General features: G+C 39.9%; 1 protein-coding gene across 2 annotated transcripts in view; it reads right to left on the reverse strand.

Annotated features, from left to right (window-relative positions):
* Positions 1-1,839: 1,839 nt before the first annotated feature.
* Positions 1,840-22,063, reverse strand: part of yap1 (Yes1 associated transcriptional regulator) — a 35,808-nt gene continuing 15,584 nt past the window's right edge. The window contains exons 3-8 of one of the 2 annotated variants that reach the window (XM_084717423.1): positions 21,721-21,839; positions 19,747-19,860; positions 11,839-12,005; positions 8,698-8,825; positions 6,363-6,475; positions 1,840-4,735 (exon numbers count right to left, since the gene is read on the reverse strand). In XM_084717423.1, coding sequence (XP_084573549.1) covers positions 4,500-4,735; positions 6,363-6,475; positions 8,698-8,825; positions 11,839-12,005; positions 19,747-19,860; positions 21,721-21,839 — 877 coding nt within the window. In that variant the 3' untranslated portion in view covers positions 1,840-4,499. The remainder of the gene's footprint in view (positions 4,736-6,362; positions 6,476-8,697; positions 8,826-11,838; positions 12,006-19,746; positions 19,861-21,720; positions 21,840-22,063) is intronic. The other variant, XM_084717424.1, reaches the window with a different exon arrangement.

Genomic DNA, 22,063 nt, shown 5'->3' on the forward strand with positions numbered 1-22,063 from the left:
GAAAATGCTTGCCGGAAGTGTTGGCGTGCTGAAGTTTCTGCATTGATGCTAATTTGACGAAATCAATGTTGCAGTACATCGTTTTGACCACAAGAGGGCACTGTACATTCTTGATTCTAAAATATGGATACCACTTACTTTTCAACGGCGTTATTTAGGGCTGCCACACTGACATTAATATAAGGTAAGAACATCAGTTGAGAAACACTAGTATCATGTCTAAAAGATTATTAGTTTATTGTGACCAACGGGAGATAAATTAACCTTCTGTTGACTTTGTTTAATGATAGTTCTGTCGGTGCGTTTGAGTGCTACGTTTTGTTGTTGTATTTTGAAAGTACTAACCGGAATTATTAGTGTGCTATGAAGTATGTATTGACGTCAGTTTGACTAATATCGCAGTTCCTGTCTGTGACCACTAGAGGGCAGTCAATATCAGCTCGCCAGTCTTCTTCAAGCTATTTTGACTAATAAGTGTTTACGTTTAATGCTGATACTTGTTAGCATGACAGTGGATACCTTTGCAAATATTAATGATCATCAGTGACCACTGTAGGTTATTAAGTCGAACAGTTTTATAGTTTGTTTGCTTCACTTTGGTTAACGTTAATGTCCCAGTTCCTCGCTGTGGCCGCCAGAGGGCAGTGAACACGATTGACTCAAGGGACTGCTACACAAGAAGCTCTTTATTTTTCTGAAGTACTTGATTATTTAAAGTAGGTTCTTTGAAATTACACATCGTCGGCTTGATTGTATAGTCATCAAGAGATCAAAAGGCCGAGCAAAGCTCGTGCCACATGACAGTCAGAGGCAAGGAGGCTGCTTTTGAGAAGTCAAGCGGACAAACGGCCCTACTATAGCCCGGCTATATTTTGAAAATGCTTGCCGGAAGTGTTGTTGTGATGAAGTTTCTGCATTGATGCTAGTTTGACGAAATCAATGTTGCAGTACATCGTTTTGACCACAGGAGGGCAGTGGACACCCACGATTTTAAATACACGTCAGTCCATCATCTAAGTACTGAAAGTAACAATGCCAGTAAAGAAGTTGCTACTCATAATTTGCTAGCATTAGCACTAGCACTAGCATTAGCACTAGCACTGCCCCTTCGTTCACAGTAGTCTCATCTGGCGCGTGGCAAATAATAAAACATTTCTATTCGTCAGAGGTGTTGTACTGCCGTCCAATGGTCATACGGGGGAACTACAATGCACGAGAAGCACTTCCAGTGGATACTTTCAAAATAAAACAGTAAAATAAACACTAAAATATTGGTCTTGATGGTCACCTCAAAAGACAACATACTGCGTCATAGCTCAATTAATATTATTGCTTATTTGCTTAGAATACATTACCGTCTCTTCCCTGACCTACAGTATATTCATATGCAGCATATAAAACGTGTATTTGTATTAATTTGGTAGATGCAGATTTTATTCTATTGAATCTCTGCATTTAATGTAAGAAGATGATATCACTGTGAGCACAATGAAATTGAAACTGAAATAGATTACATTACCCATTTGATATTTATTTATTTAGTATCTATTTCATATACATTATATTTTAATAGCTGTATTTGTGTATTTTCACAAACATATATGTACCCTATATAATAATAGTTAAATGTTTGTTTTTTGCTGCCCATGTATTTTGCTAGGCCTATTTGAATCTCTATCATCCTGTAAATTGTTTTTGTGAAAGTACAATGAGAGAAACTTAGGACTACAGTCATATTCCTTGTATGTGGACACATTTGACCAATATAACTCTTCATTCCGATATATTCTGTGCAATTAAAACATTTTTCTGAAAATATAAGACCACACAAGGCAAATATTACCACAAAGTATATACTTTATTTCAGGCCAATTTCAAAGTATCATATGAAGCAAGATATAATGTAACAGAATTTATTGTTCTAAAACACATGCACATATCTATCAAAAAAGAACAGATCATTACTGAATATAAATTCATTTCATGTGCATTTAGAAAACTCTAAATACAAAATCCTTTAACTTGTGTGATTAGTTCTACTGCTACAATGACGGTCAACAGCTAATATGCTCTGACAGTTAACACACTAAGTAAGCATAAAATCAGGTTTGTGTGACAAAATGTGTCATTGCATCAAAATGAAAACTCTGTAGCCGTGCAATACAAGCACTGTAGTGTACCACTCATTTTAGTTGCATTGTTCTCACCAACACTGTTTATCCATCTTAAATCCATCATCACCACATGATTTAATGATCATTAAAATCAAAACTAAAAAGAGGTTTCTCACACAGAATAAAAAATTGTTCATGTCCTCTGATCTAAAAAAAAACCAACAATAATATTGTTCCATCAAGTTATTGCTACCAATTCAGTATTGGCTCGCAACAGAATCAGTTTGACATCCTGCAAGTCCTCAACCAAGGGCATGCACGGCCGGCTGATTATTCAAAGGTTACTGCAGTAATGCAAAGATGTAGTCATGCTGTAAACATCAAAATAATGTGATTATGAATCAGTGTGTTGTCTCCACTGTGGCTGTAGCAGTTTCTTACTCGGAGAGAATGTAAACGTGAGCACTTCTAGAAGAATCACTTGCTTCTCTGTTCTGAAACCTCATCCTTAAATCTCAGGGTTAGTCACTCAAAACAACCAACTTGTCTAGAAAATAAAGAAAAAAAAAAATCTCTCAGCTAGACCTATTCAGACGTGTCCGTTAACACTTAAAACCTACATCATTTTCTCATTAGCTTATACAGTGTGTTCATACAGAGGCTGATTTACAAATCATACCGTTTCTGGACTCAGGTGAAAATGGAAGCAATAATAAGTGTTAGCGTCATTACAAAAACATCTTTGGAATCCGCCACAACAATTCCTGACTGAGATAATAACTGATTGTTTCTTGATTATTTCACGAAAAAAAAAAAAAAAAAAGATTCAACAATCTGCGTAACTCACCACCGTCAGTCAAACCCTGGCCTTCTACACTACCCCTCGACATGACTCTTAAACCTGCTTCAACTTGTCCTAGCTGTAGTCTATAAACCCTTTATTTCAACACACAGCACAGCATCGAGCAGAGGGCTTCACTCCCTCCTCAGGAAGACACTTTCAAACATCTTTTATACTGTATGTCGTCACAAGGTTTAATTGATCAAAGCGCTATAATTTCTGTTTAGCCGAGAGATCTGCCTTTTTGGTTAATGTTTAGGAAAGATAGTAAAAGCTGAATGTGATCGACAAATAATAACACTAATATGTATATAATAAATCAGACGAGAAGAGAATTAGCTAAATGGTTTAAAAAAAAAAAAGAAAGAAAGAAAGCCAAAACTGAATCAATCTGTGTCTTGGCAGACTTCATCTTGGTGAAGTGACATGCTGTGATAACAGTCGACCCTCTTAAAATGCATTAATTCACCTATGAAAGGAGTTAAAAACAAGCAAAAATGCCATTTGATCTAAGCTATCATACATATGTAGTAACCTAAAAATAAAAGAATACTAAAAAGAAAAAAACAAAACAAAAGAATGAATCATGAATTAGGCTTGGATAAGACTGAGATACAAAGAAGCTAGGGTTTAAAAAAAAAACAAATAGAAATCCCTAAATCCCCTTATAATGTGTTTATAAAACAAAAATACAATTCTGATTATTGATCGAGGAAAGTGTGGCTGCTGCACATGAATACAGCCTAATGCTTATTGCTGCGTTACAGAAACGTAGTAATTGTTCGTTTTGCTCGCGTCTCAAAAAATACAACTGAAGGCACTTGATCTATTAAAGGTTTAACTTAGACTTGCTGGCACAGCCAAGCAGCAATGTAGTCAGTCCCCGGGCTTCAACCCTCAAACCCCCCCCCAGCAAAGCCAACATGTCCAAACTGGGCCTCACTTCACCTTTACTCCAAATCAGTATTGTTCTTTATGCTCCAAATACATCATTTTTGGTTTCTCAGGCTCGTTGAAAACAAAAAACAAAAGAGTAAAAACATACGACGAAGCCAAATATAAAGCTACTTAAGCTAGATGCAATAGTCCCAAATACAGTTAAGTAGTGCTGCGTCACACTATATTGCAAGAAAAAGAGGCACCAGAGACTCCAGGCGATAACTGATAGAGAGCAGTCCGTGCAGGAGAGTACATGCAGCAGCTCAGCTATGAGGGGAGACCAGGGGAGACGAGGAGCGACCCCCCCCCCCCCTGCTCTAGGTAAAGATGCCCTAGATTCACTGACAGACCTGTGAAAGATTTGGGGACCCTTTGCGTAATTGTCTGTTCATGGGCCAGCCTTGAAGACACAGACAAAATAAAGAGATAACACACCAGTGAAAAGAACAGAACAATACTGTGGCCTTACACGCCGAGACAGACAGAAGTCCAGAGACGCTCGCTGAAATGTCTTGTAAAAGCATCTATGAATCCTTCACAGATCAGAGCAGGCAGCAGTTCAGAGTGGAGGCAGAGGAGGAAGCAGTGCCCTGCTCAGAGATCTTCTATAACCATGTGAGGAAGCTCTCCTTGTCGATCTTGGTAGCTGCCAGCACAGACTCCATGTCGTTGAGGATGTCAGAGCTCAGGGCCTCCTGCAGACTGGGCATCAGCTCTTCACCCTCCACCGCCATGCTCTCGCCCTCTAAGGTGCCCAGGTCCACGTCTGTTCCCGGGATGGCGTCCAGGTAGTCGGGGAAACGGCTGGGCTGTGTCGCCATGGAGGGTTGAAGAGGGTCTCCTGATGAACAGACAAAAGTTATTTGAGTAAGCAATGTTTTTAAGATGAAGTGGTGTAGGAAGCTCAGCAATGTCCTGCTGTGAACAGGGTCAGCAGCAAAACTTATTTTGGCTGCTGAAACTATCAACATCGGTTTAAGTCTGTGTTACGATTAGAATATTTTTATCGCTTTGTCTTTCCATCAGACAGCCTTTTCCAGTGGGAAACCGCTTCATGTGAGCCAAATATCACTCTAAACCAACCAAACTCCATAGGCGAAATCAGTCATTTTCCCTCACAGAACACAGGAGTTGCTGGTCTACTGCTGCCCGGAACGGTTTGTTGTGATTTCAATGTCTTAAAATATTAGTTCAGATTCACCAGAGTCACACAATGGCACAAACAAACTAACAGATTGAGGCTGCAGAAGACCAGCAACTGCTTGTGTTCTCCTAATTAAAATCACAATTTTTGCCAAAGGAGAATGAGAGAGAGCTATATTTGGCTTATATAATGATGGTTTCCTGTCAGAAAGGGCTGTCTGATGGCAAGGTAAAGTGGGGAAAATATCCTAAATATAGCGTACACTTAAACTAAGATTGTTCTGTCTTTTTTTTTTTTTAATATAGGTTGTCCTTTTTTTAGGTGGCTAAAAACATTTTGCTTCTGTGCTGGTGTCCCCCTCTGCTTCTCTGACCTGCCGTAAGTAAACTGACTATTGGTAAGTACCTCATACGACCCCACTTCAATAACTATCCCTTTAAAGAAAAGATAACTGCACCACATTAGTATCTTTTACAAGATTTCCCACGGCTTCACCCACATGGTGGAAAGAAAACTCTCAACTAAAGCTACCACAGCCGATTCAGGTAATTAAAAAGAAGTTAGGTTATATCTGCTCTAACTTTGGAACAAAGGGCCACAAACTTTTCCATACACAGTATGTGGTGTGGCTACAGCTGTGGGCAGCCATGTTTGATAATGATCAGAATATTTCCCTGTTCTTCTTATTCAGCCAACATGAATAAAATGTGGTGTCACACAAAACTAAATACTGAAAAAAAAAAACTACACCAATTACAGAAACTTCAACAGCTTATCCGAACAAAGCGACTCTACATTATAGACCTTAGATGAATATGTAGACGCCACTTTGGCCTTGATTGTACGTCAACGTTATAGCCAATGCTTATGCTGGTGCTAATGGGGATCCTAATAAAGACAAGACAACGTTGCTGCCATATAGGTCAGGGAACAACTGGCCTGTGAACAAATATGTGTAAAACGCGCAGCAGAGGTATTTTTGATAAAAAGCACTACAACATTTATTTCTCAACCGATTTCAATAAGTCATTTTTATATTCAAAGGATCATGATCTATGTTGAGTAAGTTAGACAACTTTTTGCTGTCTTACTCCATGAAAATCAAACAATTGAATATAAGATTACTCATTAACTTCAGTTCAGAAATAACTTTTTCCTAATAAAATTGCAGCTTCTCCATTTACATGTAGCTGTTCATTTTCCCGTCATGCCCGGTCCAACATGGCAGTGACGTTGATCAGCAGATGAAGCTGTTGATGTGGCGTCTATGATAGAGATCATACTGTCTGAAAAGTGATCATATTCATTGTGCTTCCAGTCTCACCTGTGTCCATCTCATCCACGCTGTTAAGGAAGTCATCTGGAGTGCGAGGGACGCTGTAGCTGCTCATACTCAAGCCACTGTCTGTGCTCTCATCCCTGGAGTGGTAGGTCCCGCTGAAAACACACAAAAAGTGGGTTATAAACTCTTCATAAATGTGACGATTTCCATCAAACTGAGGACATAAAAAGCTTTTTGTCTCAGCAGAGTGCATGGACGACCTTAATGACCTTCACTGAACTCTGCTTTGAAACTGAGCTACGTGAATCTAATTAAGCGGTCCGACAAAGCAAACACACTCAGTTATTAAAAGCACACAGGATGAAAAGTAAGAGTGTGGCCTTAATTCCCTCGGGGACTTTGTGCATACATCCACGTTTCCACAGTCATATCTATTTGAATGACTATGGCGACTAATCCTCAGTGACAGAGACGAAACCCAACTTCACTTTTTCGCCCCTGATGGCAGAATATAGGAAAAAGAGCAACGATGAATGGGGCAACAGAGAGACAAAGAGGCAGAGAGAAGACATTTGACAAGCCTATACTAATTAGCAGAGGAAAAATATGTAGGCAGAGTATGGTAGAGGCAGGATGAATGAGGCCATTGTAAGAGCAGGGGAGTGGAGGCAACAGGGGGAGGAGGGGAGATTAGGTTGGCCTGTCTACTGACTGGACCACATGTTCTCATGGCCTGCTTGCTATTCAGCCCTTTCCTCATGTCGACCACTCACAGAAGAACTAGATCTGGAACCGATAGGAATGATTTCCCAGAATTCAGATAGAAGAAATGTATGTCCCTTTCTAATTGCATCCATTTTCAGATCTAGTTTCTGTCCATCTGATTTCACGTCTTTCCTACTCAAAGCTGTTGTTGTCCCTGTTGAATAAAGTGCAGCTTTATACATTTTTTTTCACAGGTTACACCACCATTTAGGGTCTGATTTCCTTTATTGCAGCAGTTGTGCACCAGAGGTCATCATTGTGCAGTTAACACCAGCACAGACCTGCTGCTCTGAATGAGTCATTACCATGTGAAGAGGGTTAAGCCCAGAGACTGTCCTCCTCCTGTTTTTACTACTTGTGTAACTCGGGGAGCTCTCACCAGAGCGCAAACTCAAACAGCCAAGCACGCAGATCAAACAGGACACGCTGAGTCTGATGAGCTGAACCAGAACGGGAGCTCTCGCCAAGTCGCGTCAATCAGTGACCCTCAGCTGCAGTTGCGCTGTGCGAGGGAAACATTTCCTCATTTATAAAATGTTCATAGATTCGTAATCGAGCTTTCATTTCTGACAGTGTTCAAGTTCAATTCATAGAAGACACTAAGCATAAAAAAGCTTACTTACGCACCTGTGCGTGTACAAATTTCAAATTGACGTCACCTTCCTTATAATCGGTGAACAAATGAGGGTTTTGTTAAGAACTGTCACGGACAAAAAGAGAAACAAACTTCTTGGAAGATGATATCACGGTTATTGTAGAGGAGACTAAAGCTAGGCAACAGATTATTCAGTGGAGTAACAAACAAAGCCAAACACGTCACTCGGGAGTGTGGTGCAATAATGCCTCACACCAAACTGATATAATAATATATAATTGATCATAAAGCTAATGCCTAGTTCACCACAGGCCACAATATCCCTACATAACCAGATGGAAAATCACTTAACGGTAAGCAAAGTCTAGACTTAATTTAAAGGGACAGTTCACCCCCAAAAATTAAAAGAGTTTTTTAGATTGTTTTGGTGTGAGTTGCAGAGTTTTGGAGACTTCTGCCCTCTCTTCAATAATGGAACTAAATGGCAGTCAGCTTATGTTGCTCAAATAATACAAAAAAAAAATTATACACCGGCGTCCCTTTCCAGAAATCCTGACCCAGTTACTCAAATTAATCCACAGGCCTTTATGTGAGCAGTTTCATGTAGGAACTATTTCTTTCTAGGAGAAAGAAGGAAGTTCCGGTAGATTCTACCTCAGAAAGAAAGTAGTTCCTTTATGAAGATGCTCACAACAAGTTGTGTGGATTATCTCAAGTAACGTGGCCATGTTTTCTGGAAAGAGACATTGCTGTTGAATTTTTCAGATGTATTATTTGGTGCTTTGAGCACCACAAGCAAAGTGCCATTTAGTCCCATTATACATTATTATTAAAAAATATATTTTTGATTAGGGGTGAACTTTCCTTTTAAGTTAAGTCTAGACTTTGCTCAGAGATAAGAGTATTTCCTGTCAAAGTAAGGTCTTATCAATAGCTACTTTTTAGTTATACTAAAAATCAAAATTGATCATAAGTCCATTTTATAAATGAGGTCCCTGGCTTCTGTATGAAACCAACCTGTTGAGGAATGGGTCAGAGCTGTTGGCAGTCATGGTCCGGGCATCTTGGGCCATAGGGGAGGACACAGGGTTCGTGCTGCCATCTTGATCCATACTGGTAGGCAGCTGATTCCTCAGAGCGAGCTCCTGTGGACAATAAAGCACAAAAACCCATGAGCAACACAATCAAGCCCGCCCCTAACCTGAGACGCTAATTATACACAGCTAGCGCTTCACGAAAACATGTCAGAAGTGCCTTATACCCCTGCTGGTCCGCTGTCTGTCATGGCATCAAATGTTAAATTAAGACTGCCAACATGGTGCTCTCCATTTCTCCTCATACAGAGTGTCAAATTACACGAGGGGCTGACCACAGTTGGAGACAATTGTTTTCTGCACATGCTGTATCAGATAAGGCTAAGGATATGAAGTCATGTTGTTTTTCATCTCCTTCTCGCAAAGTCCTTGAACGGGAAGGTGAAATGACTTGACCGGCATCACAGTTTTGAGATCTCATTAAACTTTTAAAGGGTCATAGACAACAATGGGGAGGCAGCCAATGGGATGTGACTTTTCTTTTTTAGTAAGGATGTAAAATTGCTGCTTGACACCCTAAATGGTTGCTAGAAGCTTTTATTGGTTGTGGTTGGGAAGAAATGGACACAGTGTTCTCTGACGCAAAAAAGATGAATAAAAAGCCTCAATAAGCCCTTCATAAAGCAATAAGATGTTTTTCCTTCTTTTTGTTTTTATTTCAGATGTCCTGCGAGGAGAACTTGAAGGTGTTTCCTTCCGAAACGACAACGTTTCTCCCAGAATCCCATGCACCCATGTAAACAATCTGGTTTTGATTGAGAGGGATTATGAGGGCTGTGTACTGTAAACAACCTTTATGGTTTTATTGGCTCCCTTTTTGTGCACGACTGAGCAGTGTCAGCACCCAACTGCCACCAGCAAGTCGCATACATTGACACTCGGCCTACATCATCACTTCTTGCCATGTGGAATACATTTGGGTGTGGCAAGCATTGTCCCAGAGTTGAACTCCTTATACAAGCACATCGCCTGCACGATTGCACAATTTCATACTATAATCATGCTCTGCTATATTTGCAAACACAGTACGGTCTCTGTATTCATCTTGTATCTTAAAAGTTACAGGTCTTCAGTCTCATCTCCACATTTATTTCCCATTAAGCTTCATTAATGTTCAGATGACCAAGCAGCTCAAAGGATGCAGGTATGACATATTATTGTCAATCAACCCATAAGTTAGCATCACTCTGGTTCCCTCTACAAAAGGCCAGTGGGATTTTTCCTTTGAATTTGTGCAGAAAATAAGTACTGTGGTGAACAAAAGTTTATGATACTTACACATTTTGTTAAGCAACATAATTATCACCAATGATCCCAACTTTTATGATTTTTGAAGTGTAAATGCAATCAGCAGGGGTCAAAACCTAATGTTAGGCTATAAATGAATTTTACCACAGTCACCTGACTTCAGTGTCACCACCGCTAAATGACTAGTGGTCAGGTGATGCTGTTCAACATCCAAAACAACCTCTGTAGTTTCATTTAGCCACTTGTTAGCAACTGCATTTTTAAGATAGGTAAAAAGTTCAAAAGTCATGAGTGGGGTATTTGTTAACATACTTTATGTTGCAGAACAAAATGTGAAGATCTCCTTTGCTTGTGTTAACCACATACCTTATTTCAGGCAACTGACAAAACAATTTTTTAAAAAGCCATTGAATTTAAGACAAGGGAACCAGATTTTAGGACTAATTCCTGCACCACTCTACAGTTATGAAATAGTAGGGTAAACGTGGTTGTTACTAATTACAAGGACAACCAGCACTTATTGATATCCAATCAGTGTTGATGGTAACAGCAGACAATTGAAAAAATAAGTTCCTCACTGTGTGCTATATTAATAAAGTAAGCCAAGTTCTCCTGATTAAAGAGCTGTGCTGGCAGTGCCTACATATACCAGGAGGCACTGCATACAATTTTCTGATGCCCACAGCCTATAGTTACTAGTTTTTCTGCCAAAATATAGCATTAGGTGGCAAAAATAGCTGCAAAGACCTGCAACTATTAACTGAATAATCGATCAGTTGTCAACTATTAAATTAATTGCCAACTATTTTGTTAAACGATAAATCATTTGAATTATTTTTAGAAAGAGAACATTTGGTTCGGGACAAAACATGACATTTGAGGACATAAACTTTGGACTTTGGGAAACACTGACATTTTATGGACCAAACATTTCAATTAATTGAGAAAATAATAGAGAAACTAATCAGCAATGAAATTATCAGTAGTGTCCAACCTAAAAAGAACAGAACTGTTGTTTACATGCATGAAGACTTTAAAACCCAAGCTAGAATCCAGTTCAAGGCTTTGACATAACTGAGAAATTTAGGACTACCCAATATAAATCTGTGGTTACCAAATTTCTCATAATCTTTTATCTCATTATGAAAACCAGATTTCTCCTTCACATGACACTTAACAAAGCTGACAATAACCAGGTTCCTTAAGCATGAAGTGCTTTTGTTCTGAGGACTGTCAGTAAGGACAGTCCAATTGTCATCAGCTTGCTGCACATACACACGAGTCACTTCCTGCACTTGTGAACTTTAAACAACCCATGTGAGTGGCATGATAAACAAAGTGTCCTGCAACCTCATTCATAATCATAAAGCTCAGTTTCTGCTGTTATGACACAGCCTTGAGTAAACTACTGTACTTGTCTACACCGCCCTGTGTGGGCGGCACAGTGACACATCACCGTTAGGAAGTGATAAAATTACCACACATGACTCATGAGACTTCACTGCAGGGTGGTGTGACAATATAGTCCGATCAAAGGAGCCTAAAATCCACCACTATTCATACGAATGATGACTCATATTTAAAAGCCTATTTAAGATATATGTCACTTTTAACAACATAAACATTCTCCTGGCACCCTCATTCAACTTATGAGCAGTTATAGATCCCGTGTCTTTCTACTGCACTGATGGACACATCCTGAAAGTACTGACCTTGTGACTTTTTTGACTGAGGTTAGCTGTTCGGCCACGAGGCCACAATACTTCCTTAAAGGACTGAATATTTTTTGAAATACTGTAATTCTTAATTTTCTGACCTGTGGTCTCTGCCGAAGCAGCTCCTGTTGCTTCAGTCTCAGCCTCTCCTTCTCGATCTGCTGCAGTCTCATCTGATTGTTGCCTCCCATGACTCCACTGTGGGTGCTGGGCAACTGCCCGCCCTGCTTCACTGGAGCACTCTGGGTGATCCTCTGCTGATTCAGGGCTGCAAAAGAGACATAAAGGAGTTCAGATCAGTTAGTATTGGTATAATATGTAGTGCTCTTTTTGCACTTTGCATACAGGCGATTCCAGCAGTTTGAACACAACAGTTGCTGCTACTCCTTTACAATCAAAAGGTTCAACATTATTCATTGCCTGATTGGCTCATGGCCACAAAATGTTACTTTGTGGCAACCAAATATTCCATGTAGGTGGCCTCCTGTGGCTACCAAGTTTTATTCCCACACTGCAAACCTTCACTAACACAACATTACAGTTCCACAAACATCTTGATTCCTTTGCGCCTTTTAGTTCAACATCCTACCACAAAAAGTGGACAGTGTATGTCACTCAATAGCTACTGATATGTCGAGGCTACTGAAGTATGGGTTTTTAAGCCTGCTCAAACTGCTATTGTGATCCTCACAGACCAGAAACACAAAAGTACGACTGAAAAAATTAAACGGGAATGAAAATTTAGGGGTTCACGGAAGCAGAAGTATAAATGACTAGAATATGACACCAAACTTAGGGGCTTAGTCTCTTATTAGCATCTAAGATCTCCAGCAGACTATAAACACATTAATGTCTCTGCAGCTACACCCTTTAATGCTTGGCTGCATTTAAACGCTGCACAACAAGACTGACAACTTGAGCCATTTTTTCTACGAGCTGAACTTGTAAAAGAGTGGAGCCAGTGCAGCAGGTTGTGTAGGACAAGGGAAGTCCCAGCAGTTTTTTTTCACCTAGTGTCTGAAACAACCACTATTCCTGTAAGACCTGATCCCCTCCCACTCACTGACTAAGACAGGCTTTGTTAGTGGTGTGTTGTACATTGCATCAGTTATGACTTATCCTTTCATTGTGCGTTTTGTTTCCTTCTAAACAAATCACAGATTATCCCTCAAGACTGACTGCCTCCTTACCCTGGCCTGATGGGTCCACTTTAGCTGATTTAATGAATGTATTATAGCTCTGTTTCCACAGAGTTCAGTTCAGTCTGGTACACATTTCAACAGTTACTTTTGTTTTTCCATTGGAAGAAAAAAGGTTTTTGTCACCTCTCTGTTGAGGTTCCAAGTGTGCTAAGCTGATACTAAAATGTGGAGTAAAACACTACAGACTGCTGATTGGTCAGAGAGAATCAGAGCAACCAGAGGTCTGTGCTCTGATGTAAGATTTCCCCTCCCCTGTTTTTTTTTCCAGCAGTCTTTTGTCTAGTTGCCTGTGGCCTTTTCTCCAACAAAGCTTATTGTAATAAACAATCAAATACCAAGAAGAAAAACACAAAACGTGTGCATTTGTGGTGAGTGAGTGGTTGAGCAAGAGTGCAAGTGGCAGAAAAGTGTGGAGCAGTGGAAAAGTTGTCTAAAGGACAATGTGCATTTTACAGTAAGTGCTGCATCTTCTCAAGACCTCGAAAAGTTTAGTCTGTTGTTTTCCAAATGCTGGAAAAGTGAAAGGAATTAGCTCAAATGCCCCTGTAAAAAGCCTGCCTACATTTAAGAGTGCTGTCTGCAGTGGAAATGCAGCAGTAAAAGGGTTTAGGTACAGTACATGTTGGGACAGGTTAGGTACAGCTTGAAAATGGACTATACCTAAAGGGTTTGGTAGAAACATGGCTTATGAGCAGTGCCCTAATCAGACAAATTAATTTAAAATATACCTATGTCAGACTCGAAACACTGCACCACTGTTAGCTTTAGTTTCAAAATTCCTGTACCTTACAAATTAGGGCTGCGTGATTAATCTTAATGTTACTAAAATTGCCATATGTGCACGTGAAATATCCAAATTGCAGGAGGTGCAATTTTATGTTAAAGGTAAAATATATGATAAAACAGTATTATGATGAAGTACTGTAGTGCCGCTGAGATGCCCTGGCCTGCAAATCTTGTTCTCTCAGAGCCCAGAGTACAGAGCCCAAGAAATGTCATGACATCATGATTTAAATTTTTTTTTCCAGGGAAAATGAAAACTGCAATGAAAAAACGATCATTCCCACTAATCAAGAATCATATTGGGATTGCAATATCTGAACAATCGCAATAGGATTTTTTTTTTTTTTACAATTTAAATCTTAGACTGAAAATTGATCAAAATGAACATTCAGCTTCAAAAAAAATGCAGAATTGGTGATTCTCACAGCATTTTTTTTCCTCTCGACCCTCTGTCCACGTCAGTAGCAGCTGTTATCACACTAGATACAATATAGAGAAGAAGAATTTGAAAATCTTAGCGGCATTGTTCAGGGAGTAAAACCAATGATCTGTTCATCTTAAGAAAAAGAAAAAAAGTCTTGCTAGTCTTAAGTGGCATAGCTGTCAGTGTTGAAAAAATGATTAGATTGAAAAATTAAATCAAACTGTGACCTTAAAATTGAAAGTGAAATCAAATTGTGAATTTGGAGAATCCCCACACCCCTACTAACAACCTAACTCCATGTAAACAGTATCAGAACATGTGTATTGAAAGCAGCTGTTCTCCAGTAAATCTTTGTTATTCTTTACTCTCGTGAGGGTGGGTCTAATAAACATGCGTATAAAGCAGCACAGCAATGCAGCAATCTTTGCATACAAAGTAGGTCACACTTTTTATCACTGTAGTAGAGAAAGAGAAGCAAATGTGCCTGACCACAAGGGGTGTAACAGTAATGGAACCAATGAGGAGCGCTGTTTGCTTATGCGCTTGAAGCACCAACCAAAACAAAGCCTTGACGGGGGCACAATTTTCATGCAGGGCTGCCTCTCTCCATGCTGTCCTGCCCACCCCGGCACCTTTCTCATCACCATTCAATCACTGTCTGTTTACACTATCTCAGGAGCTGAATGAACCGCGGCTCAGGGCTCTCCCTGGGAAGCTCTGGAGGCCCCGCCCTGCCCTGCCTTCCACCCCCCTTCCCTCTCTGTCCACGCTGCCTCCCCCAACAACCCCACCCCAGCACATACACATGCACACAAAACACACACACGGAGTCATGGAGCTGCCCCCTCCGCCGCCTCCTCCTCCTCCTCCTCCTCCTCCTCCTCCTCCTCTCTCTCTCTCTCTCTCTCCCACACACATCAAGTGAAGCCATGGCAGAGTGTGTTAGTTCTCCCTGCTTCGTATCTTTGGCAGATACTGAAGCCTTTTGTGGCTGGATCATTCTACCATCAGGGCACCATCAGCTGTTCTCGAGGCAGAGGTGCTGCACATGGGCCATGTCAGCAGCTGCCTGAGCTTTGAAGACGACTACATATTAAATATAGAGGGGAGGCAAATGGAGAGAGATTCACTGATCGACAAGAGACACCCCGTGTCTTTATTTTCATCGTTTTGACCATCATTTCTACTGATGATAACACTGTACTGTCACCATTGCTAATAGGAAGTCTGACGACAATCAGACAGCTGAACCCATTTGGAAAGAAAGTGAAGGCTTGCCGCAAAATAATTTCCCAAACTGTAAAGGTTACAGGCAGACTCCCTGATTCAACTTTGACCTACAAAACTCTCTATAGTTAATAAAATGTGTTAAAATGTCAACTGTCTTGCCTCAACTGAATTTATTGCCATGCAGGGTTCAATTTTATTTTTTTTTTTTTTTACTTGCCCCAGTTTTATTTTAACAGTTTTATTTACTGACAGTTATCAAATAAGTACAAAGACTAAGGTCAGTTGCCATGATTAATCTAGGCCTGCAACATCTATAAAATATCAGAGAAAGGTTAAAAATGCCAATCCCAGCCTTTCAAAGTACAAGGTTTTGTCAGTCTATAACCAAAGATATTCAATATGATATAAACAAAGAAAAGCAGGAAATCACCATATTTGAGAGGCTGAAAACAGAAATTTGTCATTTTTTCATGAAAAATTCTGGTTAATTTAAAATTGTCAAAATAGTTTAATTCTTTTTTACCACTTGCCCTCTCAAGCAAGTGTATTGCCACATTAACTAGCTGCACATAGCGTTTTACTTGGCACAGGTATGCAGGCAAGCCTTATTATTAAACCCTGCCACCATCTTCTCAGTTGTCATGTCTGATAGTGATGGTGGGCAAAACTTTGTAAATGACTAGGGACAGGAATTGATAATATTTTATTAGTACCAATGCCATTATCATTCCTGCTTATCAGTCTGATTCTTTATCAGTTTCCTTACTGATACCTAATCAATTTTCTGCATGGAAAAGAGGAGGTCTACAAAGGTTTTCAGCATTACTGCAACTTTTTTAGGGAGCACGGTGTAGAAACAGAGTAGATAAACCTTTTTGTTGCAAGTTACCAGCAGGGTAGACGCCATGTGTTTGATTTCATTGTTTTACAATACGCAACTGTCGTGGAAACATGTCGGTATTGATAAAAGGAACTGATAAGCTTACTATTCTGATGGATCAGACAATTTGGAACCAGTACTTAAATAACACCCAAATTTAAGGTGTGAGCTCTGAAGAGGAGCATGCATTAAAAAGTGAGAGTGGCATCAAAGATCCACTGATACACACAAGACAGTGTGTTGATGACTGCAGGCTTACAGCTGAGTTTCTTGTGAACAACCAAGTCAAGGACTTCCTCACAGACCAAACAGCGAACAGTAACCAATGTTACTGGAGGAACTATGCACAAACAATGAGCATATCGAAGCAGGGAATTACATCTGTGGGTAAGATAGGAGCGAAGGACAGGTTCAGTTCAGGGCCAGAGTGATAGCATAAAAGGAGGCCAGAAGACTGTGTGTGTGTGTGTGTGTGTGTGTGTGTGTGTGTGTGTGTGTGTCGAGGGGTGGTTGAAGTCAGCAGCACATAGGGGCAGTGATAGCTGGTGGGCCAGGAAGATAAGAGACAAGTTAATGCTGTCTGCCTTTTGTCTTCTTCACGCACCCCTGCAACACAACGAGCCAGCAACACAGGCCCTTATCAGACGATCACACTGGCAGCTATATTACACCACAAGATCACCTGGGGCAGGTAGGGTTGAGGGTGTGCCAGCTGTGGGAAGTTCTCTATGTGACCAGGGCACAGCACCTTTGAGGGCTTGGTAAATATTTGTCTGCTGTCGATTTAACAAGTTTAAAAAAAGGCCCCTTGGGAAGGTGTTGTGTTTCCAGCATCGAGATAACCAAAGTGGAGAAACAGTCTGGATGTGATACAAACACCGTTTTATCATCTCGTACAATAGTAAGGTCTGAGTAAAGCGAGCCTGTGTTGACCTGGCTCTGCATTGCAAGGAGGTGGAAAAAAAACTGAGGCAATCAGGAAACTGTGTTGGACAACTGATGAGGGAATTATTTTAGTACACAACATGTTAAAATTGGAAGTTGTGTTAGCTTTACCCTTTTCAATGAACATAATATATTTTTATTAATAAAAATTAACATGATTACACTGAAATGTGAATATAGCCTTCACTATATGTGCACATCACCTGGAAATGTCCATAGCTTAGTTAGCTTCTGATTTCTGGTATTTTGTGGAGGCAACCAGCAGGATGCTAACTTCCAAGTTAGTCTACCAAAATACATCATCCCTGCAGCAAGATGACTTCTTCAGTAAGAAGCAGCTCCAATAAAAACTGGTCAATGCAAGGTCAGTGGGTTATCCAAAGTAAACATAATAATGGTTTTGAAATAAAATGCTACTGAGTTTTTCTAGAGGTAATTTTTCTGTGATTTTTTCCGCCAATATTGTGGGTGCAGAAATCTTAAAAAGCATCAGCAGATAAAATCCAAACTTTCCATATAAATAAACACCTCTAGGTTAGGTGAGAGAATATGAACTGACTGTTTAAAGCGGCTCACTGCTGCCAGTTACACTAGGAGTACACCATAGTAATGACATGATTAATATGATGCTAACTTCTCTGGTGAAGTGGTCTGACAGCAGAGGCAGAAAAACATCACATGACAGATAATGCAGCAAAGAGTTTGGTAAACGGCTTTACATTAAGGCTTCAAAGCAAAACATCAAACTCCCAGAGGAAATCTATCTATTTACCCTAATAGTATGTTTTCCTCGCTGTTCATCCACAGTGGTACGTACAGAAAACAACATATCCACATAGGCCAGCCCCCTTTTGAACTCGGCCACAGTGCACTCATGGCTTGTTCGCTGCTCACCACCTCCTTGGATCTTAAAGAGGATGCATGCTTATCCCGTCGGCATTTTCCCTCTGTTCCTCCGTTTTTCTTTCTTCCCCTTTCGCCTAGCCTCTCCCTGCCCCCCACCTCCCCTCTCACATTGGAGTTCTTTGACTGAAAAGGTCTGGAACAGATTAAGAGTTGGACCACAGAATAAAGAGGCCTGGCAGAGATTCAAGTCTGTCTGGAGCTACAGCAGAATGAGGCTGTGCCTGCACTGGGCCTCACGCAGGGGAAAGCCAGCCGGCAACAACCCTCAGTTAAAGGCACTCTGCTGCTTTTCTTCTCAAAGCTCAAATTAGCCTCCATTATCAAAGCAGCTGGCTTATGATTGGAGACCTACATAGCAGCAGTATAGAGGTTTCTCAAGCAGAGGAGACCATTTCTATACACAAAGTGAAAAAATATGATTTCAAAATAACTAAACAAGAATAAAATAAGGTTTTCCTTCAAGTACACTCATGAAATATCAACTAGTTTTAGGTGCACAGGAATCTTTCTAAGATCTAAAGGATCAAGGGGCACAAATAACAGCAACAATAGAGGCATAAAGGTATGATGTGAACCTTTAGAATTATTTAATACAGAAAAGATTTTATCTGATGTGGAACAATTATGTTTGATGGCACATCATGAGTTAACATGGTCTCTCACTCCCTCTCACTTGCTCTCAGGGGCCCAGCAGCCTTGTGTGTTCAAGACTTATAAATCTTCAAAGAGGTTTGCCGATCAGAGCTGCCATCTCTTCCCAGCTGCCCCACTCCCCTTACAACTCTGTTTTGAACTTTCTTGCCTGCCTTCAGAGTGGGACACACAATTGCTTGCAGGGGAAAAAAAATGCGGTTTAAGTGCCCAGGCTCGATAAAAAGCAACACAAACATTTAACAGGATAACAGCCTGCGTGCTGATTCGCACATGTTGCCTTTGTGAACCTGAGTGAGCTTCCCAGGGGGGAACGCTGCTGTAATGAAGGGATGGCACCTGAAGCGTAAATGAGTCAGAGTGACATAAGCAGGATCCTTCAACTTTGGAAGTCTTCGTGGCGCAGGGGGATTAGCTCATTCCCATGGCCACGGAGAAATCTCAACACATGTACCTGGTCTTGTCACTAATTCACCAGCTCTGGCTGCCACACACACACACACACACACACACAGAAAGCTAACTGTCAAACTTTAGCTCGGCCTGGGGGGATTAATGGCCAACTCAGCTGTTGCTCCAACACTAAAATGGCTGACAAAAGGTTAGGTGTGGATTTTGAGGGTGGGGGTTTGGTCAAATCTGTTTTCAACAACCAATGGCATGACTACTCACCCCAAAACAATGTTGTGGGGTGAAATGAATAATGAATCATACAGGACTGAACTCACTATTACAATACTGGAGATACATATTTTATGGTTTATACAGAACTTTCTACTAGAGAAAGTCAACTGTGGTCACATACAACAACTGTTAAAGAAAGTCGTTACTACAGAGTCACTTCTTGATATAACTCCCTTGTTTATATTTTTATTTTTAAAATATTATTATAACTTTAGGTGGCTACTTAAATGAAATAATAGAATACTTAAAGTTTAGTTTAGTTTAGTTCTTGATTTAAGTAAAATTCTGTCTATAGCAAACTCACCAAAGCGTGGGTCAAGTCGTGGGTCAAGCCAGGATGTGGTCTTGTTCTTGTGGTTGATGTAGTAAATTTCACCCTCTGATGTAATAGCTTGTTCCCAGCCATCAGGAAGAGGACCTGATGGATGACAAGCAAAAGTAATGTTTGAGAGATGCTGGTGGTTATCGCACTGTTCAGATTTTTCTTTAACTGCACAACATATAGCAGCATTACTTAAAAATTACAAAATCAAATCTCAGTACCCTACAGGACTGTTTGGATTTTTGATTTGAAACAGACAATTCATGTCAATTTTTTGCACATGCTTAGGTCATGGCTGACTACTTTTATTTTATCAGAAGGAAAATCAAGAAGGAAAGTAGAAGCACTTTAAGTTAGGGAAAAACAAATTGTATACCACTAACAAAATGCTGTACACATCAGATATATTATTTAATAAATTACATCTTTTTAAGTCCTCATTTTTCATTGATTTTTTTAATACTGCGATGAAAATATTGTTGAATTTTATTGTGATATTTTCCCACTGTGAATTTTAGGTATTGTTACATCCCTAATACACACTATTTAAATAGGAGCAGCTATAATATCAGATCCTAATGAGCTCATCTTCTTTCAGCTGCTGCTATGATCAATATTTTTTTCCAGGGTGGCAACCTAACCCTCCCCAATCTGTGCCACACAGCCATCCCTGTATATCGTAATGTGTACATGCAGGGAGAAAATAAACAGGCTACATGGGGAAAAACAGCCAAGACAAACAACACGTTATTTTTCATCTTTGAGAATGTAATAAATCTATGATGTGTGCCACTAAGAACAAACAAGCCTGCTGGTCAACATCTATTTATTGATTTATTTTAGATTTACTTGCAGATTGCCAAATGGAACAGTGACGATTCAAGAATATAGAGACTCCATCTGTAAACTCTGTAATCTGTGAGTCACAGAGCTCCCAAACATGTCAGACAGGACCTGTCACGTTCTACTTCAGTCTTACCTCACCTAGGGCAAATTCCAGCTGCATGGACAGAACTGAGGTACACAGAGTCTTAGTGACATGTAAGAACTAGACTAAACTGCTCCTGACTTCTACTGAATGTTGTATGAAAGTAAGAAAATGCCCTGAAATAACCTCAAGAAATGTAATTCGTGCTTAAAACCTCTAATATGATGAACATTGTCTGTAATACATATCATGTGCTGCTCCTATAGTAAAACTCAAACTGGGTTGCACCAACAACGATTTGGGATTTAATTTAATCTGAGATTAGTTCTAACCAGAGTTGAGAGAGACTCAGTTTAAAATGAGTAAATCCAAATTTAACATTAAACGGAACTCTATTGCACAATTAAAAACTATTCTTAGTTTGGTGAATCCAAGTTTAGTGATTTAAACTGAAATAAATACTTAAATAAAGACATATCAATATGGAGAGGTGATCTTACCCAAACTAAAATAAATTAATTAATTCAGAAAAATAAATAAATAAATAAATAAATAAATAAATAAATACATTCAGTGCTGTAAGGATGTTAATTTCTGAGGACACGCACAACCATCGCTCCAAATAGATGCAGGATACGCGAGGCAGCCATGAAGTGTAGGGATATGTAAAGGTGTGTATGTGAACGCGTAGTTAAAAGCAAGTATATTTCCACCTTAAGTTCTCCTTTGCTAAAAATTTGTTGGCTGAATTACCAAAGGGAGTGAAAGACAGAAGAGACACATTGTAAAACTTATTTGGATTGAGTCTGTCCCTCAGTTTTCTTCAAGTAACTTGTGATTTTTCCAAAATCCATCTTTAAAATGCATTTTAAAAGTTAAACCTCTTTAAGATTAAAGTTAATACTGGGCCACAGTTTAAAGTTTTGGTGCAACAATAATTAATTTAATTAAGGTAGAAAATGAGTTGGGTTTAGAAGTAATCCTTGATGTAGCAACCCAGCCTGCATGTAACAACAACATAAACTCACCACTGGCTGGGTTCATGAGGTTCTGTTGCTGGACTGGCACAGAACTGGCCGGGGCAGCCTGGTTCATCTGGAGCAGGGCCTTGCGAGGATCCTGCCAAGTGGTGGTCTGATCAATGTGGCTGTAAGGAGACAAGATGGCCAAACACATACGTCAGAAGAATTACCATCATTGTGTTTCTATCAGTAATCAGTAGTTAAGGTCAAAGCAGGGGCAATATCAACACAAAACAGCAGGTCACATACAGGAAATGATGACTCAGAGCAGTTTCAACAAGCTCTGCTTTGATGAAAACTCTGAATCTAAGTCCTGCTTTCTGTAAATGATGACTGTTACAGGAAGCCA

This window comes from Lutjanus erythropterus, chromosome 4, assembly GCF_056507025.1.
Source record: "Lutjanus erythropterus isolate fLutEry1 chromosome 4, fLutEry1.hap2, whole genome shotgun sequence".
In the NCBI taxonomy this organism is placed as follows: Eukaryota; Metazoa; Chordata; class Actinopteri; order Lutjaniformes; family Lutjanidae; genus Lutjanus; species Lutjanus erythropterus.